This window comes from Poecilia reticulata, linkage group LG3 (genome assembly GCF_000633615.1).
Source record: "Poecilia reticulata strain Guanapo linkage group LG3, Guppy_female_1.0+MT, whole genome shotgun sequence".
Lineage (NCBI taxonomy): Eukaryota > Metazoa > Chordata > Actinopteri > Cyprinodontiformes > Poeciliidae > Poecilia > Poecilia reticulata.
The window spans coordinates 32,846,016-32,867,579 of NC_024333.1; the positions used below are offsets into that span (position 1 = coordinate 32,846,016).

Below are 21,564 nucleotides of genomic sequence, written 5' to 3' on the forward strand. Positions count from 1 at the left end.
TCCAATCGGACCAGACTGGATCCCCATCAGAACCTGGATTCCCATCAGAACCTGGAACTCCAATCGGACCGGACTGGATCCCCATCAGAACCTGGAACTCCAATCGGACCAGACTGGATCCCCATCAGAACCTGGAACTCCAATAGGACCGGACTGGATCCCCATCAGAACCTGGAACTCCAATCGGACCAGACTGGATCCCCATCAGTCACCATCTGGTCCAGAGTGATCAGCATTTCAGAGACAGCTCAATTAGAAAGAGCTTTTAGGTTTTTACATTTTTATTTTTTTACCTCAGAAATGACGACGCGCGTCATCTTCCTCCACAGACTTCACAAGTTTCATCCTAACACACGAGGAAATGAATTTATAAATTAATTTAAAAAAAGAAATTCGTCCTCTTCAGATGACAGTGACATGAAAAATATTGAATGTAGATATTTCCTTTAGTTTTGTTCATGTCCACCATTAATGTGTTTACTCCATATTCTCAGCTGCCTCTCATCAATAATGAACAACGTTCTGTTTGTTTCAGCTGCTAAAGTCAACAAAATCCTTCTTCCTGTTTGTTTATTTGTCCTGAAAGAAATTATAGTAACTAATAAATCATTAAAAGCTGGACAGGAACTCACACAGAAAGAGGGAACATCAAAATTCATATTTATTCTCACCCAAATCGGAAATTGTTGCTTATAGAACATAATTTACCCTGTGAAAATATCTGTTACATCAAACCAATTTATTTTTATCAGCTCTAATTCAAGTAGTTTTTACCTGCTGAGAAATGATTGTTTTTTTTCTGCAAGCATTCACAMTTTGAGGCTTTGACCTTTGCTACAGAGACGCCATCAGCCAATCTGTCGAAAGCTCTCATGCTTAGATAAACAAAACATTCGTCATGGATATTATTACATAAGTCTCAGCTGCTAATTAATGTGACCTGCTGATCTTTTCTTCAAGCCCACAGAAAAATGTCAAGACTCTTAGAAAGTGTGCAGCAAAGTCAAAACCAAAACCTGATCTGCAACTTTTGCACGCATCTCTGCTCCAGCGCAGTCCGGTAGACTCAGTTCGACTGGGAACCAAGATGTAACATTTGTTACATTTTCAGCTGCTGGGATTCTTTTTCTCACTGCACTGCCAAAACAAACTCTGTTCCTCTCCCGGCCTGTGGGGGCGCTGCAGGAAGAACCACTGAAGGAAACAACACAAAAACCTCTGAAGACGCCTAACACAACTTCCATCCATCCATTTTCTTGACACCCTTGTCCCTCAGTGGGGTCAGGAGGGTTGCTGGTGCCTATCTCCAGCTAGCGTGCCGGGCGAGAGGCGGGGTCACCTGGACAGGTCGCCAGTCTGTCACAGGGCAACACAACCATGCACACACACTCACACCTAGGGGCAATTTGGAGAGACCAATTAACCTGACAGTCATGTTTTTGGACTGTGGGAGGAAACCGGAGTACCTGGAGAAAACCCACCATGCACAGGGAGAACATGCAAACTCCATGCAGAAAGACTGGGGCCGGGAATCGAACCCAGAACATTCTTGCTGCAAGGCAACAGCTCTACCAACTGCACCACTGTGCAGCCCTAACACAACTTCCTTGTTCTCCAAATGGAAACAAAAATAGAGTAGCGTCAGATGTTAGCAGTTGCAAGATTTCTCTTTTGTCTTCGGTAAAAGTCCACGAACCATTTCTCCTGTGCTAATCTACCACGTTTGTTTTGGTGGTATTTACCCAGAATTCCCTGCGTTATAGTCCACTTCCTGTTTTTGGAACAGTTTCCGGTCAGCTTAGTGTTCACATATGCATTCGAACCCCTACGGAGGTTTGTAGACAGAACAGAGTCTGATTTTTATGGTTGATTAGCATTAGCAGCTCCCTAAACAAACCAGAGTTTCTAGGCAAACGAACTGGAGTTGGATTAAAGGGGACTAAACAGGGCTGGCGTGAATGACCTCTTAAATGACCTTTTTTATAACAAGTGCTTTAAATTTTGACAGCAGCTTCCAGGAACAGCAGTAGAGACTCTGATCTATTCTAATGCCTGAAAATGAGACACTAACAGTCACCCAGTTTACTCAAAGCCCCCGAAGCTGAAGGGAATTTAACCATCCCTAATTTTATTATTTACACTTATTTAAACATGTCTAAATGCTTCACATAAAGTGAGGCATTCGTTGCTTCTCCTGGCTTCACTCTCCAGAGATCTGATCTCCACCATCGAGTTAAAATGCAGCAGAATCAGTCGAATGATTAAAAGATTTTACTTCCATGGATTCCTGCCATTTTAGCCTCCAAACATGGCCGTCCTCAGCACATTTAACTAGCCGCCTGTTTTCTATGTGCCACGCTGACTCATTAAAAGCTTTCGTCTTTTTTTATGTGCCAATGACGGCGTCTAATGAAGCGTTCGGAGGATGAGCCGTTCCAAGAACATTCTACCAGCGTCCTTTCATTAAATTCATCCACACACCGAGCCAATGAGACGGCAGCTTATATAATCACGTAACTTTGAGCTACAAAGTTAGATAAGGACACGATGCGAGTCTGTGAATAACTCCAAGTTGTTCCAAATGTAAACATAAGAGATGAGATACCGTCGGAGGAAGTAAGCATCTCTGGTATGAGGAGAAATGCTTTACGGTGCGGCTCTTCTGTGCTCGGGCTGTAAATTGGACCGTTTATCTTATTTCTTGAAAAGCAATACTTTCAGCAGACAGAGAGGCTTTTCTGTTAATTCCTCTGAGGATTCACTGGGTTCTGTCAGAGACTGAATTGGAGGATAAAAGCTTTTGTGCTCCAGACAGACACGGTCTGCTCATTATCAGATGTCTCCACATCATAATTTTACCCTTCCTGTAATGAGGTGAGGAATGTTTGAGTAACCTTACGATCCTAGGGGTGATGTTGTCTCTGGTACCATCTCCTGTGGCCAAAACACATGAAGCTGCCTCCATGTGTTCCCATCACCTGTTAGTATGGAGACACAGAGGTTGGTCCCAGTTCAGTTGTGACCCTGATTATCTGGAAGTTGGAATGAAGTCAAGTCGCCTCATCAGTGATAGAGGAGCAGAAGATGAAGTGAGATTCATTAATACCAGCTAGCAGTGGTGCGCACTGCTAACTACTAAATTAGTTGTGCTAACCTTGAAGCACTAATCAAGAACTTTCATTCTGCTAACGCTAAAGCACTAATCACTTTAGTTTTGCTAACCCTAAAGCACAAGTCATAAATATTAATTCTGCTTACTCCAAAGTGCTGATCATAAACATTTGCTCTGCTAATGCTAAAGATAAACATCAGTTCCACTAACCTTAAATCTCATGTACATTAGTTTGACAAATGCTAAAGTGTGATATATCTGGTATACCTTTTTTTATTGGCCTGTTTCCATCCATCCATCCATTTTCTTGCACCCTTGTCCCTCAGTGGGTCAAGAGGTGCTGCTGCCTCTCCAGGTAACGTTCCGGGTGAGAGGTGGGGTCACCCTGGACAGGTTGCCAGTCTGTCACAGGGCAACACAGAGACACACAGAGACACACAACCATGCACACACACACTCACACCTAGGGGCAATTTGGAGAGGCCAATTAACCTGACAGTCATGTTTTTGGACTGTGGGAGGAAACCGGAGTACCTGGAGAAAACCCACGCATGCACAGGGAGAACATGGAGACTCCATGCAGAAAGACCCCAGGCCGGGAATCGAACCCAGAACCTTCTTGCTGCAAGGCAACAGCTCTACCAACTGCGCCACTGTGCAGCCCTGGCCTGTTTCCATTAAGCAAATTTATTTTTGTAATCCCAGTTTGTGCAATTTTATGATCAATGGAAACGCAGCTACTGCTAAACAGTTCCCCACTGAGATTCGTCCCGATGTTCGGAACCCTCCGGACATCGTCGGGCCGCCGTTGTTGACGTCTTTCTTCAGTAGCTGCGTTTCCATTGACAATAGAGTTGTTCAAATTTTAATTTCTGAAATATGAGGTATCTTCTCAGTGAGACATGGAGGAAGACATTCAGGCTTCTGTTGCCAGTTCTCAAGAACAGAGACCAGAAATCAGTTCAAACGAGTCTGAACCTCCTTGGGAAAGATTAGCAAAAAGTGCTGAAAAGAAACAATGATTAAACATCAGATAACACACCTGAATTCAGTAAATGCAAATGCCTAATCATCTAAAACAATATCTTAATTTCTACTGCAAATTTTGTTGATATTCTGGTAATGTTGGGGGAAAAAAAATCAATTTTGCATTCGTGGTTTTTCTATTTAATAAAAAATCCAATTGAAATCATACAATAATAAGTTTGTTCACGTGATTAGTCAATAAAAACATTATTCTCCAACCACTTCCTGTTGTCTTCTTCGTCATTTCCGCCAGTAGTAACATCCAGTCGTTGATCATGCAAAAAAGTATTTCCAAAACAACCTCAATAGCCTTTTTATTAAAAACTTGATTTTTTTTTTTTCAAAACTGCCATGTTTTCATTAACACAAATTTATTTTCATATTTCCAATTTACGCAATTATATGGTTAATGGAAACACATCTAGTGACATCTATCTCACTGCTAAAGATTCTGTCTATACTAAGTACATTAACAAATAAAAGCTGAAGATTAGTTTTTGCAGGACACGCTTTGCAAACTCCCAACCCTTCAAGGTTATCAAGACAATCCTGATGGGATCCAATCGCGACTCGAAATGACCATCTGTGGAAATCTAATTTCATCACAAGCATCCTGCAGGCATCTCAGAGCAGCAGCTCCTCATGGATACGTGCTGACCTTTCAGCCAGAAAACCATCGGATTTATAAAGAGAAAATACAGTAATTATAAAATGCTGTATGCTGCAAAAGTAAGGCATATTTGAATTGCCACAAATGGTGCTGAAATCATCATTTCCAAAGAATTACACTGCAAAAACACAAACTCTTACCAAGTATTGTTGGTCAAGTTTCTAGTTCAAATATCTTATTACACTTGAAATAAGACAAAACTAACTAATATAGGAGTTTTAGTCAATAATTTAAATCAAAAGTTCTAGTTTTACTGTCAGATTATTTCACGTACAACATGGGGAAAATGTGTTATTATAAGTGAAATAACCTGGTAGTGAAACTAGTACTTTTTTTAATCAATAATAAGAAATTATTTACATAAAAAAAGCTCCTGTGTCTTGTAGAAAAGTTACTTGTAAATTAGTTTTGTCTTTCTTCAAGTGCACTTTGTGTTTTTACAGTGTATGACTGCACTGGAGCAGAGAGGTGCTGTTTACTTTCCTCTGACACGGCTCCCAGTTCATAAAAACAAAATTATTTACTGAGATTTTTGCACTAGAAACTAGACCAAAACTACTTGGTGAGATTTTTTTTTGCAATGAAAGTCAAACATTAAAGTCTTTCTGTTCCAACTGTTACTTGGAAGAGCTTAAAAAAGCCTCACATAAACAGTTTATTACTTTGCTGTCATTGATTTGGTAAGAGAAAACCTTTTTTTTTTTGTTTAGATATACCACTTTTCTTTCAGAAATAAAAAAAATAAAAACCTTAATCTTGAATGCGCCTCTGTGTCTGAACAGAGTCCATCTCTTTTCAAACAGCTCCACTATAGAAAAGTGTCTTTGTGGCTGGTTGGGGAAAAAGGCTGTTTATCTTATTTCCGGAGCAGCAATACTTTTTCCCGACAGCAAGGATTTGTTATTGATTCTCCTGGGAATTACCGCTGATTCCGATAGAGATTGTTTACGTGGACAAGAGCGTTTCTCCCCACCCACGTCGCGGCCCCTCCAACCTGCGGCGATTGGCCATCGGTGAGGACGTTTGTTTGTGTTTGATAATTCGACAGAATGACAGATGGCGATGTTGACAGAAGCGCGATGATTTAGAGAGTGATTGATGGAGACACAAAGCAGGAGACAAACGACGCCGCGGCCCATGGGAGAAGGATGGTGGCTGCAAAATGCGAGAGCAGGCGATGCTTCCGGCTGATTTATGACGTCTGAACACATGCAGCCATGATCAGCCCAATGTTCTGTCATGTTAAACAGTTAGAGCATCAAATGTTTGTTTGTAAAGGATAAATGTAATCAAATCAACAAAAGTTTGTTTGCTTAAAGATGCTGTATGTGGCTTTTACAAAAGAAAAGTATGTTTTTTATGTTCTTATTATGTCGTGACAGATAATGTGGAAAAAAATTGAGGTACTCTTTGAGCTACTATTACTGTCTGCAAAACTGCGTCGATCCAGTTAAAAACAACCAATCAGAGCAAAGAGGAGGGTCTTAGCGCTGTCAATCACTCTCCTGCTCAATGTGCTAATGATAGAAAAACAACTTACTGTTACAGGAAAATTGTTTATCCGYCATCATCGGTGACTATGCTAACTAGCTTTAGCATGTTTGGCAGGCTATGTTGAATCAGCTGGATTTGTAAATAGCAGGAAGGATGGAGCAAGCCCAAGTGATTGATTGCGCTAAGACCCTCCCCCTGACTCTGGTTATTTCTGACTGTTTGTTTCCTTAAAGCTGCAGCATGTAACTTTTACAAAAATATGTTGTTTTTCCATATTTATTAAAACAGTGACCATGTTGTGTAATATGAGACAATCTGTGTAAAAAAAATCAAGCTACTGCTTGAGCTACTATTGCGATCTGCAAAAATGCACCAAAAACAAGCAGTCTGAGCCAGGAGGAGGGTCTTAGCGCTGTCAATCACTCTCCTGTACAGTTTCCACATGGTGGAAAAACACCATGTTTCTCCACCATCACACAGATAGTGCTATTTGCTTCGTGAATTAGGAAATGCTAAGACAGAGGAGAGCAGATTAACTAATATGAAGCTCAAAATGCTACTTCAATACATAAATAAAACTTTAAAAATGGGCTAAGATGCAAAGAGTTCCAGAAAAAATGCAATATCTGAAGCGCACTTGAGCACTGATTAACTTCATGCAGCAGAAAATGTCAAGCTGTTTCAAAGAAGCTGGCTCACCTGTGGTATAAATATTAAATCATTATAAGCACAATAATCTAATAAAGTATTRGATTCAAGCAGAAGATGGTCTAAATATTTTCCAACTGATACCAGTCAGACTGCAGAAATTTAGATGAAAAATGTCACTATATTATGATTTCTGTTACTTTATTCAGTTCAAAACCAGTTTTTGCTGCTCCTTGTTTGAACACTCAGCTGCATTCAASTCACAAAATTGCTCCACAAACTGGACAGTTGTGCTGCAAACGACTTAAACATGCAAACATTTTATTCAGAATGTAAAATGTAGTTTTTGATATTTTGTACAGGTTAAATGTTTGTTGGGAAACAGCTGTTAAAATKTTGCTTTGCCGATTAAGCGGGAGACGTCCGAGCTTTATTTGACCGCTGTTGCCCTCTAGTGGCTCATCCCCAGATTTACCTGGAATCACTTTTTCCACCTGCTCAAATTTTCTACTTTCTTTATAACCGCAACTTTAATGCAGACACCTGCTTGTTTTTGTCACGTTTTTACTGGTTGTCACGTTTTCTTTCTTGTTTAAGCGTTTAAATCTGTTTCTGGTGAATATCTGAGATAAAAGAAAGAAAAATGATTATTTTTTCAGGTTATTTTTGTCCTTCTGTCACCAGCTCAATCATGGGGTTCCCTTCATGCTGTTTTAATAATTTGAGACGGTGTGCGCTGACTTTCCCTTCACCTCAGAACTGAGTCAGTTTCTCATTAAAGATGATTGTAGATGTCAGCATCAGAAGTAATCTGGTGACATTTATGCATGATATCCTCCTCCAGCCGAACGCCTCCAGCCCTCATCAACACAGCTGACCCAACATGTGCTCTGTGTGTGTGTGTGTGTGTGTGTGTGTTTCTCCTTTCATTAGTCGATGTGATCTGCTTGTCACTTCCTACGTTGTTGCGTTGAGGCACATTTGTACTTCAAAGAGAAGCTCCTCATTATTTCCCTGATGGCTCGTATAAATGTAGATGATCTGCAGAGTAACAAACCAGCGCATGCAGGCAAAGCGGAGAATGAAACTTTGTTTTCAACATATTTTACTACTAAAACATTTTAAAAACGGTCAAAAACGTCATGTTGAGACTTGTGATTGGTCACCAAATGATTACCTGCTAGATAAATAAACATTCAGTGAAGTAAGCAAAGCATCGATGTGTAAATCRTTATAGATTTTCAAGGTTTGCAAGTTACATTTTCTGGATTTTTTAAAATCTAGGAAATTGATTTCTTTGTAATAAGTATWAAAAAAATCACGATATTGCTCACTTACTTTATTTTGCTAGGCTTATAAAATTAGCATGTCCAAGCTGCAATTTAGGAAAAGACACTGGATATTTTTTATCCACTATTCCTAATACGGGCTGCACAGTGGTGCAGTTGGTAGAGCTGTTGCCTTGCAGCAAGAAGGTTCTGGGTTCGATTCCCGGTCTTTCTGCATGGAGTCTCCATGTTCTCCCTGTGCATGGTGGGTTTTCTCCAGTTTCCTCCCACAGCCCAAAAACATGACTGTCAGGTTAACTGGCCTCTCCAAATTGCCCCTAGGTGTGAGTGTGTGTGTGCATGGTTGTGTGTCTCTGTGTTGCCCTGCGACAGACTGGTGACCTGTCCAGGTGACCCCGCCTCTCRCCCGGWACRYYRRCTGGAGAGGCAGCAGCACCTCCTGACCCCATTAGGGACAAGGGTGTAAAGACGATGGATGGATATTCATTATACATATTATACAAAAAAATATTAAATCAGTCCTGTAATTTACATCAAATTAGTTTTTATTTTCAAAAGTAACACAAAGTATGGAAATATGAAAATACAAAGACTAATYTTATCAGGATCAAGTTTGGCCGTCAGATTGAATGCAACATTTTTGGCTGTTTTTTCTTCTTTTGCTACTTTTTCTTTTCTTTTATTTAATTTAAAACATCGATTAATCCATCAGCTGAAAAACTGCTGCAATTAAAATGATAGGAAGCTGATTTAATAGTTCTTCCAAAAACATTGCTTTACAATATTTACAATTTTTAAAACCTAATTTCTTCTATATTGTCATCATTTGATCTTAATTCAGAAAAGTCAGTATTTTCATTTCTAGTTAACTAAATTCTGAATATAATTTATTTTTAAATCTACTTCATGAAAAAGTCCAGAGATCAACACAAGTCTGTTAATAATTCTCTTTTTAATCCAAAAAACACACACAAGTTGCTCAAAACCAGCCTGGAAAAGCCAGAACCGCTCAACGCTCTCGGTTAAATTTTTATTTAAAAATATGTAGAAACAGGAGCACATGTGTAAACACACACCAACAGGGGAGACGCTCCGCTCAGCATCATCAACCTGGACCGGAACAAAAGCCACAAAAACCAAAAAAATCCAACTTAACAGCAGCACTTTCACCCTCTCAACGTAAATCCTTCCAGCTCAGCGCGTTGCACATCACAAACCTCAACAACTTCAGCAAACGTTTAATCCTGAAATCAAATAAAAGCCACAGAGTTTAACTATTCGCTGAACAGAAACGCAGCTACTGCAGGAGTCTGGGAAATGACTGGAGACCCTCGATTCAGCACAAATGTTTGCACCTGTAGCTCCAACTTTTTATTAAAACTATAAACAAACTAAACTTCAGCAGCACCAGAGACCTCCGCACTGTAAAAACACAAAATCTTACAGTTTTTATGATCTAGTTTCTAGTGCAAAACCTTAATACACTTGAAATAAAAGAAATAAGTTACAAGTAACTTTTCAGTTTGTTTTTTGGAAACAATTCCTTAAAAATTATGAAAAAGYAGTTCTGGCCGATTATTTCACTCTTTTTTTCTTATGACAAGAAAATTATTTTAATAATTAAACAATTATGTAAATTTTTTCTAATCATATTTAACTTTTTTTAAATAACTATTTAAATAATTTAACTGGTTCAGTTATGTTTTATAATTATTGAACTAATAACCATTAATATTCAAATAATTATTTAAATAACTATTTAATAAATACTCACATATTTAAATAAGTAGTTATTTAAAATTTGTATTWAATTATTCAAATAAAATAAGGAATTATAATTTAGATAATTCCTTATTTAAGGAATTAAATAATTATTTATTTTAAGTAAATAATTTAATGAATCACTGACATAAAATAAGCTTCTGTATTTTGCTGAAAAGTTACTTCTAAATTATTTTAGTCCTTTTTCAAGTGCACTAGGATATTTGCACCATAAATTAGATAAAAACATTTGGTAGGATTTTGTGTTTTTGCAGTGCAGAGAGCTCCAGTCCTGGTCAAAAATAACTTAAAGTGCAATAGAGAAGGCTGAGAAAAGCAACCCTAAAATTAAAGGGTTTACTGGAACCGTCAGGAAGGAAATGGTAGCATTTCTAATCTGCTTCGTTTGGAAGTTTCCTGTCACTAGAAACGCTGAAACTGTTCAGGAACTAAAGTTAAAGTGACAGTTTTATTTCAACTGAGTCAAAGGTTCGGCTAAAACTCAGCAGCAACAAAACCAACAACATGGCCGCTCGTTACTGGATGTAATCAGTCACGAAGCCTTTTCTTTTTCTAAATTTAGCGCTTTCCTTTTGTTCTAAGATGCATCAGGTTTGGCTAACAGTCTGGACCTTCGTCCTGCGGCTCGTCCTGGAACGGGTAGCTGAGCGCCGGAGGGAAGCCCTGAGTCCGCGGCAGCTCGTCCAGCAGCACCAGGTCTTCCACCTCCCTGCCTCTGTAGCGCCGCCTGCAGATCTTTACCGTCACTTTCCGGCCCTGGAACACCTTCAGCGCCTCTTTGGAGGCCATGGCCTTGGCGGCGGCCTCGTCGCGCCCGTAGCCCGTGCCCATGTAGACGGTCTGGCAGCGGATTTCGCACACGTGGCCATCCTTCTGCGTGCGTCCCGCCGGGAGGCCCGCGATGTCCTTCAGCGGCACGAACACGCACGTCACCGTCTGTTTGCACGACTCCACGCAGCTGCGCAGGATCTCGAAGTGGTCCAGGTTGGGGCCGAAGCCGCCGGCCGACACCAGCTTCCACGCCACGGCCTTGTAGAGGCGGTTGAAGAAGGGCTGCTGCTCCGCCGGAGCCTGAGGCGGCGGCCCGGACTTCTGGACGGCAGACCGCGCCGCCGTTCTCCCGGCCGGCCGGCCGTCGGCCTCGGTTCTGGATCGCTTCACACAGCCTTCGGGGTCGCCGTCTGGGAACGAAGACAGAACGTTGTTGAAGCAGAAGAAGAAGAAGAAGAAGAAGACATGTTTAATGATGAAGAAACACTCCATCAAAATCAGATGTCCTTTTTAAAATCYCAAATTAAAGCAAACAAAACTCAAACTGTTCAGTAAAACCCAACCAGCGTCACTTTTATGCTTCACAATAATGAAAATGTGCTTTTCATCACCGTCTGGGGCGCCGCGCTTTCCTCTGGCTGTGATTCCGTCTCTCGTCGTTTTGTGGACCGGCGGGTCCTGGACGGCGATCCCCTCGCCCATATCCTTGATCTTGTCCATGACGGCCTGCGGGTAACTGAGACGGAGAGGAGAGCAAAGTTACATCAGCTGGATGWGCACAGAAGCTGGAAAAAGCACAGAAGKTGCCGTTTTCTGGTTGTTGATTTCTRAAATTRGTCCACTTTGTTGTTAACTGCTAAAAAATGTTTGACTTCATTTCTTGATGGTAAAGCTGAAAATCGTTATTAATTAAAATGTTGAATAAACACAAAGTCACGTGACAGAATATTAGGGCCAAGCAACGATTTTTAATGATCAGAATAAAGTAGTAATATTAGAATGAAGTAGTAATTTTAAGAAAACTCTAACATGAAAATTAACAAACATTTTAAACGAGGAATGTTGAGCACCTTGTGAAGTTATACTTTGGTATTGGTTTTAGAGATAAATACTTMATCTTTAAACTAATCAGCATAAAATTATGACCGGAATTTCAAACTATTTAGCAAACAACAGAATTTATTGTGAGGAACTGAGCTGCTTATGTTAGATCTTGAGAACCTTATAATCTTTTTTATTGTTAAAATTACTTTTTTAATGTAATTTTATTAAATTTTTCTGATAAAATTGAGCCTTTTTTCAGCTAATGTTATGACTTTATTCTCTTAATTAATTAAACAAAAATGATCATAGGCTGTCCCTTATACTCCGTTGTACAATTCACAGACCAAACGATTTAAATAAAAAACACGTTTTGAAAATATTTTGTTTTTAATATATTTAGTGAGAAAACATTGATTTAAATCAGAAATGGTTTGAAAAAAATCTAAAACGTTATTTTTATGCCCTATTGTGATGACAGCATTCATAAAGAGTTGCACAATATACTGTATTACATTGCAGACATTACTCTATATCAATGTGTGCCATACTGAAAATAACTTGATGCAAAATMTGGGACATTATTATAATACTCAAAATAAGATAATATTGACCACTATTTGTGCAACAACTATAAAAACAATAAATATTTTTTAATGTGTAATAGCATTTAGTTWGTTTTATTTAATGTAATTTTAAATATATATTTTTAATAATGCTAGTTTGGTGCTCTTGGGGCCCCCTGGTGGTGTGGAGGCGCTAAGCAGCCGCTTAACTCTCATACTCCTTGGACCGGCCCTGGTTAAAGTGAATGTCCAGTCCAGAGGGACCTACCTGCAGCCGAGGAAGACGTGGTTGGCCCAGACCATGGACAGAGACAGCAGCCTGTCCAAGCTGCTGCTGCAGGTCCCCGGCTTCACCGTGGGGAAAGCCTCCATGTTCCTCAGGATGAACTCCCTCCGAGCAGACCACTGCTTGTTGCTCTCRCAGTAGCCCCGGAACGACTCGATCCACTGGGCCAGCTGCGGGTTCTGGCTCAGGTACTCTGAGACGTCATCTCCACATCTCACCCCCGCCATCCCTGATGGACACAGGGACAGTGATTCCAAAACTTCCGCTCTCAATCAAAGCAGCACCCAAGTTAGACCGACTCAGATTAGCATTAACCAACATGAAAAACAAGTAAGGATAGCTTAAGCCGTTGAATACCTCGTGTTGTGCCGTTATTACCTCACCTGGTTGTTTGATTTAACTGGCCAGTAATGTTACAAAGTGGCTCTCACCTGCTGACGATAAGTTGAACCAAACGTCAAGTCGAGAAACATTAGCTAAACCAAAAGGCCCACGAAGAACTACGAAGCATCGTTCATCTTACATGGGATAAGCAACAAGTCCGCCATTGTTTTGGAGTCAATATCTCCTCGTTTAACATTAAGAAACTCTCACATGCTGCGCTGTTTCTGTTGCGATAAGCTGCTAGCTAGCTRCACTGTCGAACAGTGACGTAAGAGCCGCGACTTAGAAGAAAAACTACAATTCCCACAACTCARACGTAAACTACCGGCTCCCATTCGCAAATCGCATAAAATTCGCAAATAAAGAACAACTTTAAACCACCCAGTCTGATTATTGAGGCATATTTATTAATATTTTTAAAACGGACACAAACGACTTAGCGTTGGCTAGCTTACGTTCGGCTGCTGTTGGTATCCATAGCAACCGCGGAAGTGCTAGCGTTCATCCAGTAACGGCTTCCGGTTGTTCTCAAGTCTGATGGCGGTTTGTTTTTSTCCGTGAATGAAAAAAATAAAACTCTGCTTTGATTTAACKGACTTTTTAAAAAACAATAATTTAAATATYGAATATGATTCACGAGCTGCTGTTGGCRCTCAGCGGATACCCCGGAACCATCTTCACATGGAACAAGCGGACAGGTTTACAGGTAAAACTGATGCAAAATGGATGCCAGCTAGCTGTTTGTGAATTTTAAACCTTTCATTCATATTGAGCTGTTTTTTTTATTACCTGATATAAATTATTTGAGTAATTTAATTTAAAAAAAAAATAAAACACAAATAAATATATTGAGTCCACATAGTTAATTGTGGTGGATTTACAGGAAGCGAAAAACAAATGGTCAGTTTCTCACAGACTTTAAATATTACATAAAACCGATGAAAATTTTGAGATTTTGGCCTACAAAGACTGCTGAATAAACAGTTGTCCAGACAGTCCAATAAAAGGGAGCACTTTTATGCATCCAAGCATCTTAATGGGAAGTTAAGTTGAAGGACAAAGTGGTTGTGGAAAAGTTAAACGAGCAGCTGCAGATTTTCAAGAGTCGCTGTTCTGAGTATCCAGGAGATGAGAAGCAAATACGAGATTCCTTGAGTGAAAACATACTAGATTCTGAAATGGCGCTTTTGGATTTATCGTCATTTCTCCACGCCTGGTAAGATGGATAGTTATCTAAAATGCTTTTCCACTTGTGATTGTGAACAACCTTTCCCTTTGTAGGATKAAGGACTTCAAATAGTTTAGAAAAGGTCATGTAACCCTTCCCAAATTGATGARCTGCAGCAGTTTCCTCTCTAAAGCGTCAGGAATCCTGTGCGCACTGCAAAACGTCTTGCCGAGTATTTKTGGTACAATTTCTAGTACAAATATTTTTTGGTACATTTGAAAGAAGACAAAATTAACTTACAAGCAACTTTTCAGTAAATAATAATTTAATGTTGAACCTGTAGTAGTTTCACTGGCAGATGATTTCACTTTTAAAAAGACATTTTTCCATATATAAATGAAGAAAATGTGCCAGTGGAACTAGAACTTTTTCATCAATATCTTATATCTTGCTGAAAAGTTACTTGTTAATTAGTTTTGTTCTATTTAAAATGAACTAAGATATTTACACTAGGAACTAAACAAAAGTTCTTGGTAAGGTTTTATGTTTTTGCAGTGCTTGGTGAGGTATGTTAGTTTGAAAAACTAATTTTTTATCTCAGTTAAACATCATATGTGGTTTCTGTCCTAGGTGTCCCAGGACCTTCCCTTCCTTCACCCCAGTGAGACCAGTGTCCTGAACCGGCTGTGCAAACTGGGCTCAGATTACATTCGCTTCACTGAGTTCATAGAGCAGCACACCGGCCACGTTCATCAACAAGTGAGTCTCTGTGTTACATAACTTTACTTCCACAATAAAGTTAGCAAAAGTGACGAACTCAATGAGTCCAGCTGCCYGTTTAWTTCATGAATGTTGTGTTTTTCAGGAACATCACACCAACCAGCCGAACCAGACGGGTCTTCATGGAATCTACCTGCGAGCGTTTTGCACCGGACTGGACTCCATGCTGCAGCCGTACCGACAGGCGCTGCTGGACCTCGAGCAGGAAGTAAGATCACAGCGCAGCCAAAGACGTCGCCTAGCTTARCACGCAACGGGACGCTGGTTTAACTTCTGCTTATGTTTCAGTTCCTGGGAGACCCACATCTGACGATATCCCATGTGAATTACAAGCTCGACCAGGTAACTCTGGGAACAAACGATTATGTATTTCACAACTGTGACAGTTTGACTGAACTTTTGTCTTTTTTTAATGAAGTTTCAGTTGCTGTTTCCCTCCGTTATCATGGTGGTGGAAACTATAAAGTCACAGAAGGTAAGAAGCATTTAATGAGGAGTTTACGATCTAAAATATTTCATTTTGATTTATACTGATGGCCACAATAACACTGTGATGATAATTGTGATTTGATATATAAAGCAGCTCTTCATAATTTACCCTTTTCAGAAACTCATCAGAGGTTTTTTTTTGATATATCTTCTGATTTTAGAAGACTGTTTTTTTTCCAGTCAGATATGAAAGATTACATTTTTCTTCCTTAAATGGACTCCTATATGGAGCTAAATTAGGGCCATAAAATTTGTTTTTTTTTTTAAAAAAGGATGAAACTAAAGGATATTAAAAAGTTTCAGTTTCAAATCTGAAACTGAAAAACACTGAAAACTTTTTTCCAGTTTAAAATCTTTATTTTCAGTATCTCTTTCAAGTTCAAAACTTTATTTTTTCAGTTTCAAAAATGTTTTTCATTTTTAAAACTTTTTTTTYCAAATTCAAATTTTTTTTCAGTTTAAAATCTTTGTTTTCAATAAAAAAAATTTTCAGTTAAAATTTTTTTTTAATGTTTTTTTTTTTTGTTTATTTGATGTTGCATGACTGTGTTTTTGTGTTTAATGATTCAAAGCACTTTGAAATGCCYTGCTGCGGAAATTTGCTATACAAATAAAATTTGATTGATTGATTAAATAAACTTTTCAGTTTCTAAACCTTTTTTTGGGTAATTTTTTTTTTTCTTTGGAACAAACTTTATGGCACCACTTTAGCTCCATACTCATGTTTTTAAAACACAGTCGGTTAWCAGAGTCATCTGGCTGTTTTAGATCCATGGCTGCCAGATCCTGGAGACGGTGTACAAGCACAGCTGCGGGGGGCTTCCTCCGGTGCGCATGGCTTTAGAAAAGTAAGTCCGCTCCCGTTTCAAAGTTTGTTTCAGTTTAACTCTGAGATGCAGAATGAAACCGTGCTCTGGTGCTTCTCTTCCTGCAGGATTCTGGCCGTGTGTCACGGTGTGATGTACAAGCAGCTCGCCGCCTGGATGCTGCACGGGCTGCTGCTGGACCAAAGCGAGGAGTTTTTCATCAAGCAGGGCCCCAGCGCAGGAGGCGCCGCCGCCAACCAGGACGAGGAGGAGGAGGACCTGGGGCTGGGCGGTCTGAGTGGAAAACAGCTGAGAGAGCTGCAGGACCTGGTGAGGCGCTGCAGGCAGAACCTTACTGCTTCAAATCTTAGCTAAAGAATGGTCGCAAATTTTGCTGGACGATAAATTTCCTCAAAAATCGTTGCGGTAAATGAAAATTGTATTTTAATTGTGGTGACATAATAATAATGCAAGGACACTTTCTCAGACGTCAATACATTTTAAATTAACACTTAAACTGGAAGACATTTTAAATATGCAAAGTAAATGAACAAAAAAACAAATTATGACATTTTTAAAAATTGTTCTTCAGAAAAAGGCTAGTTAAGACAAATGTCTTCATGTGTCTTAGAGTCACATAAAGTCAGTTACAAAGTCAGCCTTCTCTCAGAACGCATCAAGATCTGCTGTTATGATATAAAGCACTTTGAACTGCCCGGTTGCTGTTGAAATAAAATAAACGTTGACTTGATGGTTTCTAACTTTTGTGTTTTGCTCAGCGGCTGATCGAGGAGGAGAACATGCTGGCTCCGTCTCTGCAGCAGTTCTCTCTGCGAACAGAGATGCTGCCGTCTTACATTCCCATCCGGGTGGCAGAGAAGATCCTGTTTGTGGGCGAGTCAGTTCAGATGTTTGAAAACCACAACCACAGCCCGTCCAGAGCCGGTACTGACCCGCAGACCCGCGCCCAGCATCGTGAGGGCGCCTCCTGGTTCTGATCACTGTTGTGTTTCAGGCTCCATATTGAAACACCAGGAGGACACGTTTGCTGCCGAGCTGCACAGACTCAAACAGCAGCCTCTGTTCAGCTTGGTGGACTTTGAGAATGTGATCGACGGGATCCGGAGCGCGGTGGCCGAGGTCGGTTCAGATGTTTGAAATAGCACTTTTCTTTTCCAGCAGCCATTGTACGTGCTGGAACTCTGCTTGGGTTGCTAGGTAACAGGCTGGAGTTGCTAGGTACCTCCAGCCCGTCACATTACATCTGACGAGTTTTTTAAACGGCTCCAAGAAAAACTTTTAAGTTATTGCCAAAAAAACTTTTTTTTTAATTTTTCTTTTTAATCACTTGGGTTGTTTTTAGAAGTAGTAAAAACCCAAATGGTAGAACAAAAATATACAAAATGTGAATTATGGATAATAGGTCCCCTTTAAAAACCAATATTTTGAACTTTTGAAACCCAAGGAGAGCATTGGTGGAAAAAAATCCTAATTTTTCAAAAAATGAAATCTTCAGAAAGCACTAATCTTATTGATCAGTAAGGGGTTAACCGCCCAGCCCGGTCCAGATAACGTCTCTCTGCTCTGCAGCACCTCTGGACGCTGATGGTGGAGGAGGCGGACCTGCTGGAGCAGCTCAAGGTTTGTGATCATGCCGTTTGTTTTCTGGAGCAGAACTCTTTGAAGGATGGATGTGTGCTGACGTTTCCCGGCCTCTTCCAGATCGTTAAGGACTTCTACYTGTTGGGCCGCGGGGAGCTCTACCAGGTCTTCATCGACCTCGCCCAGCAGATGCTGAAGACGCCGCCAACGGCGGTCACTGAGCACGGTCAGCAYGGCTGCCTCACAGCCGGGCTTAGCGCAGTTATTTCTGTTTGTCTTCCTTGTTTTCTGTCTTTAGATTTTGTCTTTCATTCTTTCTGCTTGCCTTTCCTTCCTTTGTTTCTTTTTCATTTTTTCTGTTTAGCTTTCTGTTTGTCTTTTGTTGTTTTGTTTTTCTTTGTTGTTTTTTTTTTTGTTTTTCTTTTTTAACTTTCTGTTTGATTCTGTTTTTTTCCTTTTTTATGCTGTTTGTTTTCTTGCTTTTTATGTTTTTCTTTTTGGGTTTTAGTTTTTTTCATTGTTTGTTTATTTTCCTACCTCCTGGCTGGTAAATGTGCTTAAAGTTATTTTTAAAATGTGTTTAGCAGTTTTCCCGTTTCTGTGCTTTCTGCCTGCAGACGTTAACGTTGCCTTCCAGCAGGCGGCGCACAAGGTTCTGCTGGACGACGACAACCTGCTGCCTCTGCTGCACCTCACTGTGGACTACCAGGGGAAAGACGCCAAAGGTCAGCTCACAAATCATCCCACCGGTCAGCGGAGAAACATCGGCGCGATGAGGCAGCAGGCGCCACACGGTCATTAAAGGCTCATCTGCTGGTTGGAGAGTTTATGAGACAGAAATATTTGTTCTCGTATATAAAAAAAAATATTTATTTTAGAGTAATTTATTCATTTTAAGCTGAAAATTTGGTAATTATGATGCCAGARATTTGCTTTCTGGTACTTTTTCTTTCAGAGTATTTATTCTACAGTACTTTCTGGTACCTTGGGAGTATTTTAATATTCTTCTGCTACTTCTAAAGGTTTTTTATGTGAAACTTTTATGAAATTCTAGTATACTGAAGAAAAAAGCACYAGCCAGTTATTTTTATGTACTTTCTGTAACTTTTGAGATATTTTAACGTTTTCGGGGGATTTACAGTCTGMATTCATCAACTTGTAGTGTATTTTGTAGAACTTGTTTTGTAAACAATTAATGGTATTAATGAGTGAATCGATTATTGAAATTATCTTCACCTAACTTAGTAATCGATTCATCATTAGTATACAGACTAAATAAARTCAATTTCCAGAAAGAACGACACATTCAGTGCAGTAAATAATCCAAAACTGTGCAAAGATTATATATTTTGCATTTTGAGACCTGTTTGTAAATATATTCTACCCAAAACTCTACAAGTTCCAGTTTTAGCTTCACCCAATTCAAATTCTGTAGTGGCAGCGACACACAGAGAAACATTCACAGAGAAAACAGAAAAAGTTAACCGTCATAAATAAATTCATTAAAAATCTTCCTCAGTTAGAACATTTACAGACGATTCCTTTTCAGAAGAGCCTAAAAACATTTGGAGCTCCTTCAGTTTCATGTTTTCTGCAGCTGGTTCCAGTGAGGCGGATCAGATTTATTCTGGTTTGTGTTTCAGAGGCGTCGGGTCCCAGAGACGGAGCCACTCCTCCTCAGGACTCGTCTCCTCGGGAGGCTCCGCCCACCGGCTGGGCGGCCCTCGGCCTGGCCTACAAGGTCCAGTGGCCGCTGCACATCCTCTTCACGCCYGCCGTCCTGGAGAAGTGCGTATCACTAAAGGGGCAGTACCRCGTRAAATCAACTTTTTGCAATGCTTTATATAGCATAAGAGTTGCTAAATACCTGCTAATACATTCCTACCACTCTTTAACGAWGTTTAACTGCCCCATACCACATTATTTTAGAAAAACAGTGTTTTAACTATCACTTATGACAYATAAAATACACTTATTAWGCACAGAAAGACTTCATACCTTCTCTCATGGGATCCAAATGGAAAGAGAGACCGTCTGGTAGCGTGGGAAAACATTTCACCCGCCGTAACGGTACAATCCGTTAAACTCAAAACAGTAACCTGAGAGGTTCATGTACTCGGCAGCAAAGAAACAATTCACAGTCACAACAACACATTAAATGCAAATGAAATCATAATTTCAAAACCGGAAGTTACCCTGCAGTTTTGCAGTGAAACTGTCGTCTTTTCAAATTAAAAAGCTCATATAATTTCATCCCGCAATAAACTTCCCATTTTATAATCACGCTGCTACACATTCATGTTTGACAAATCCTTTAATCCCCATGGCAACCATTCAAATGTGCAAAATGGCTCCTCCCCCTCTCAGCTCCTTCAGACTAGCCAGCAGCAATTAGCAAGCACCTGGTGGAGCCGCACATCATCGTAGCCACTKCTCAGTAAAAACGTTAAAGGGTTAATAAAGCAGCCATGTTGGGAGGACTTCCTGAAAGAGAAGGAACTTCTTAAAGAGACRGGCCCAGTTTCAAGGGTTTAAATCAGGAAGTAAAATTTATTTKATATGTAAGTTAACATAGTTACTTGATTGTGCTATAAAATGATGATTTGTGTCTGGAAGAGCACTGGCCCTTTAAGCAGCTCTAATCTCTGACCTCAGCCTTCATGTCCACTTCCTGTGCGTCAGGTACAACGTGGTGTTCAGGTACCTGCTCAGCGTGCGGCGGGTGCAGTCGCAGCTGCAGCACTGCTGGGCTSTGCAGATGCAGAGGAAGCACCTGAAGTCCAGCCAATCAGACGCAGTGAAGTGGAGGCTCCGCAACCACATGGCGTTCCTCATCGACAACCTGCAGTACTACCTACAGGTAGAACCAGATCTGGGCGATTACTCCGTTTTATTGATTATTCCATTTTTTATTTTTTTTTCACAAAAGATCTCCTTGCTGATGTCAGCAGGCCCAGGCGGCCATCTTGTTTTACAGCTTCTGTTTGTTTGGAGTTTGAATTCAGATCAACTCAACGGCGTGCGATTAGGGCCGGGTTAAGATTTTAATTACAAGGGTACAGAAGTAGGACAATAAAGTCGAAATAATATGAGCATAAAGTTTTAATATTACCAGAATAAAGTCATAATATAAGGAGAACGAAGCAATGTTTTGCACAAAAATACCCAAAAATTAAAACGAGGAATGTTGAACCTCTTTTTTAAGTTATACTTGATGACTATAGAAGCGTTTTTCTGTTTAAAACAACTTTTTTTGTCATAATATAAGATGTTCGGTAAAAATGCATCTGTATTCTGGTAATACTAAAACGTTATTCCCGTAATTAAACCAAAATTCTCTTATACTGGCTTTAATACTCCATTGTACAATTCACAGAAAGGATGACTGAAATAAAAACCTCTTTCTGGAACTATTTTCTATGGAAGCCCATTTCCGCCACTATGTTAAACAAAAAACAAAATTAACTCGGCTCCTTCAGACTAGCCAGCAGCAATTAGCAAGCACCTGGTGGAGCCGCACATCTGCTGCGCTCATTGTAGCATATGAGAGAAAATTACATATAATTTTCTGTCATATGTAATTTCTTTTTTAGAAAAGAAAGTGAGAAAATCGGATCTGGTATGAAGAAAATCAGATGTTATTTTTCAGC

General features: G+C 39.9%; 2 protein-coding genes across 4 annotated transcripts in view; one reads left to right on the forward strand and one right to left on the reverse strand.

Annotated features, from left to right (window-relative positions):
• Positions 1-10,424: 10,424 nt before the first annotated feature.
• cdkn2aip (CDKN2A interacting protein) lies at positions 10,425-13,602 on the reverse strand. 2 transcript variants are annotated; one of them, XM_008406048.1, is made up of 4 exons: positions 13,117-13,518; positions 12,668-12,914; positions 11,404-11,528; positions 10,425-11,202 (listed from the first exon to the last, which is right to left on the reverse strand). In XM_008406048.1, the coding sequence occupies exons 2-4, from the start codon at positions 12,910-12,912 to the stop codon at positions 10,619-10,621; spliced, it is 954 nt and encodes a 317-aa protein (XP_008404270.1). In that variant the 5' UTR covers positions 12,913-12,914; positions 13,117-13,518; the 3' UTR covers positions 10,425-10,618. The 2 variants fall into 2 exon arrangements, with proteins under 2 accessions (XP_008404270.1, XP_008404271.1); XM_008406049.2 differs by lacking the exon at positions 13,117-13,518 and adding an exon at positions 13,525-13,602 and having other exon boundaries at positions 10,451-11,202.
• A 74-nt stretch (positions 13,603-13,676) lies between these two features.
• tubgcp4 (tubulin gamma complex component 4) overlaps positions 13,677-21,564 on the forward strand; it is a 14,730-nt gene continuing 6,842 nt past the window's right edge. Inside the window, exons 1-14 of one of the 2 annotated variants that reach the window (XM_008406046.2) lie at positions 13,677-13,775; positions 14,868-14,996; positions 15,103-15,225; positions 15,306-15,359; positions 15,436-15,492; positions 16,275-16,354; positions 16,441-16,642; positions 17,092-17,257; positions 17,328-17,452; positions 17,903-17,953; positions 18,035-18,140; positions 18,532-18,639; positions 19,558-19,702; positions 20,597-20,774. In XM_008406046.2, coding sequence (XP_008404268.1) covers positions 13,698-13,775; positions 14,868-14,996; positions 15,103-15,225; positions 15,306-15,359; positions 15,436-15,492; positions 16,275-16,354; positions 16,441-16,642; positions 17,092-17,257; positions 17,328-17,452; positions 17,903-17,953; positions 18,035-18,140; positions 18,532-18,639; positions 19,558-19,702; positions 20,597-20,774 — 1,602 coding nt within the window. In that variant the 5' untranslated portion in view covers positions 13,677-13,697. Of the gene's footprint in view, positions 13,776-14,100; positions 14,286-14,867; positions 14,997-15,102; positions 15,226-15,305; positions 15,360-15,435; positions 15,493-16,274; positions 16,355-16,440; positions 16,643-17,091; positions 17,258-17,327; positions 17,453-17,902; positions 17,954-18,034; positions 18,141-18,531; positions 18,640-19,557; positions 19,703-20,596; positions 20,775-21,564 lie in introns of those variants that run through there. The other variant, XM_008406047.2, reaches the window with a different exon arrangement.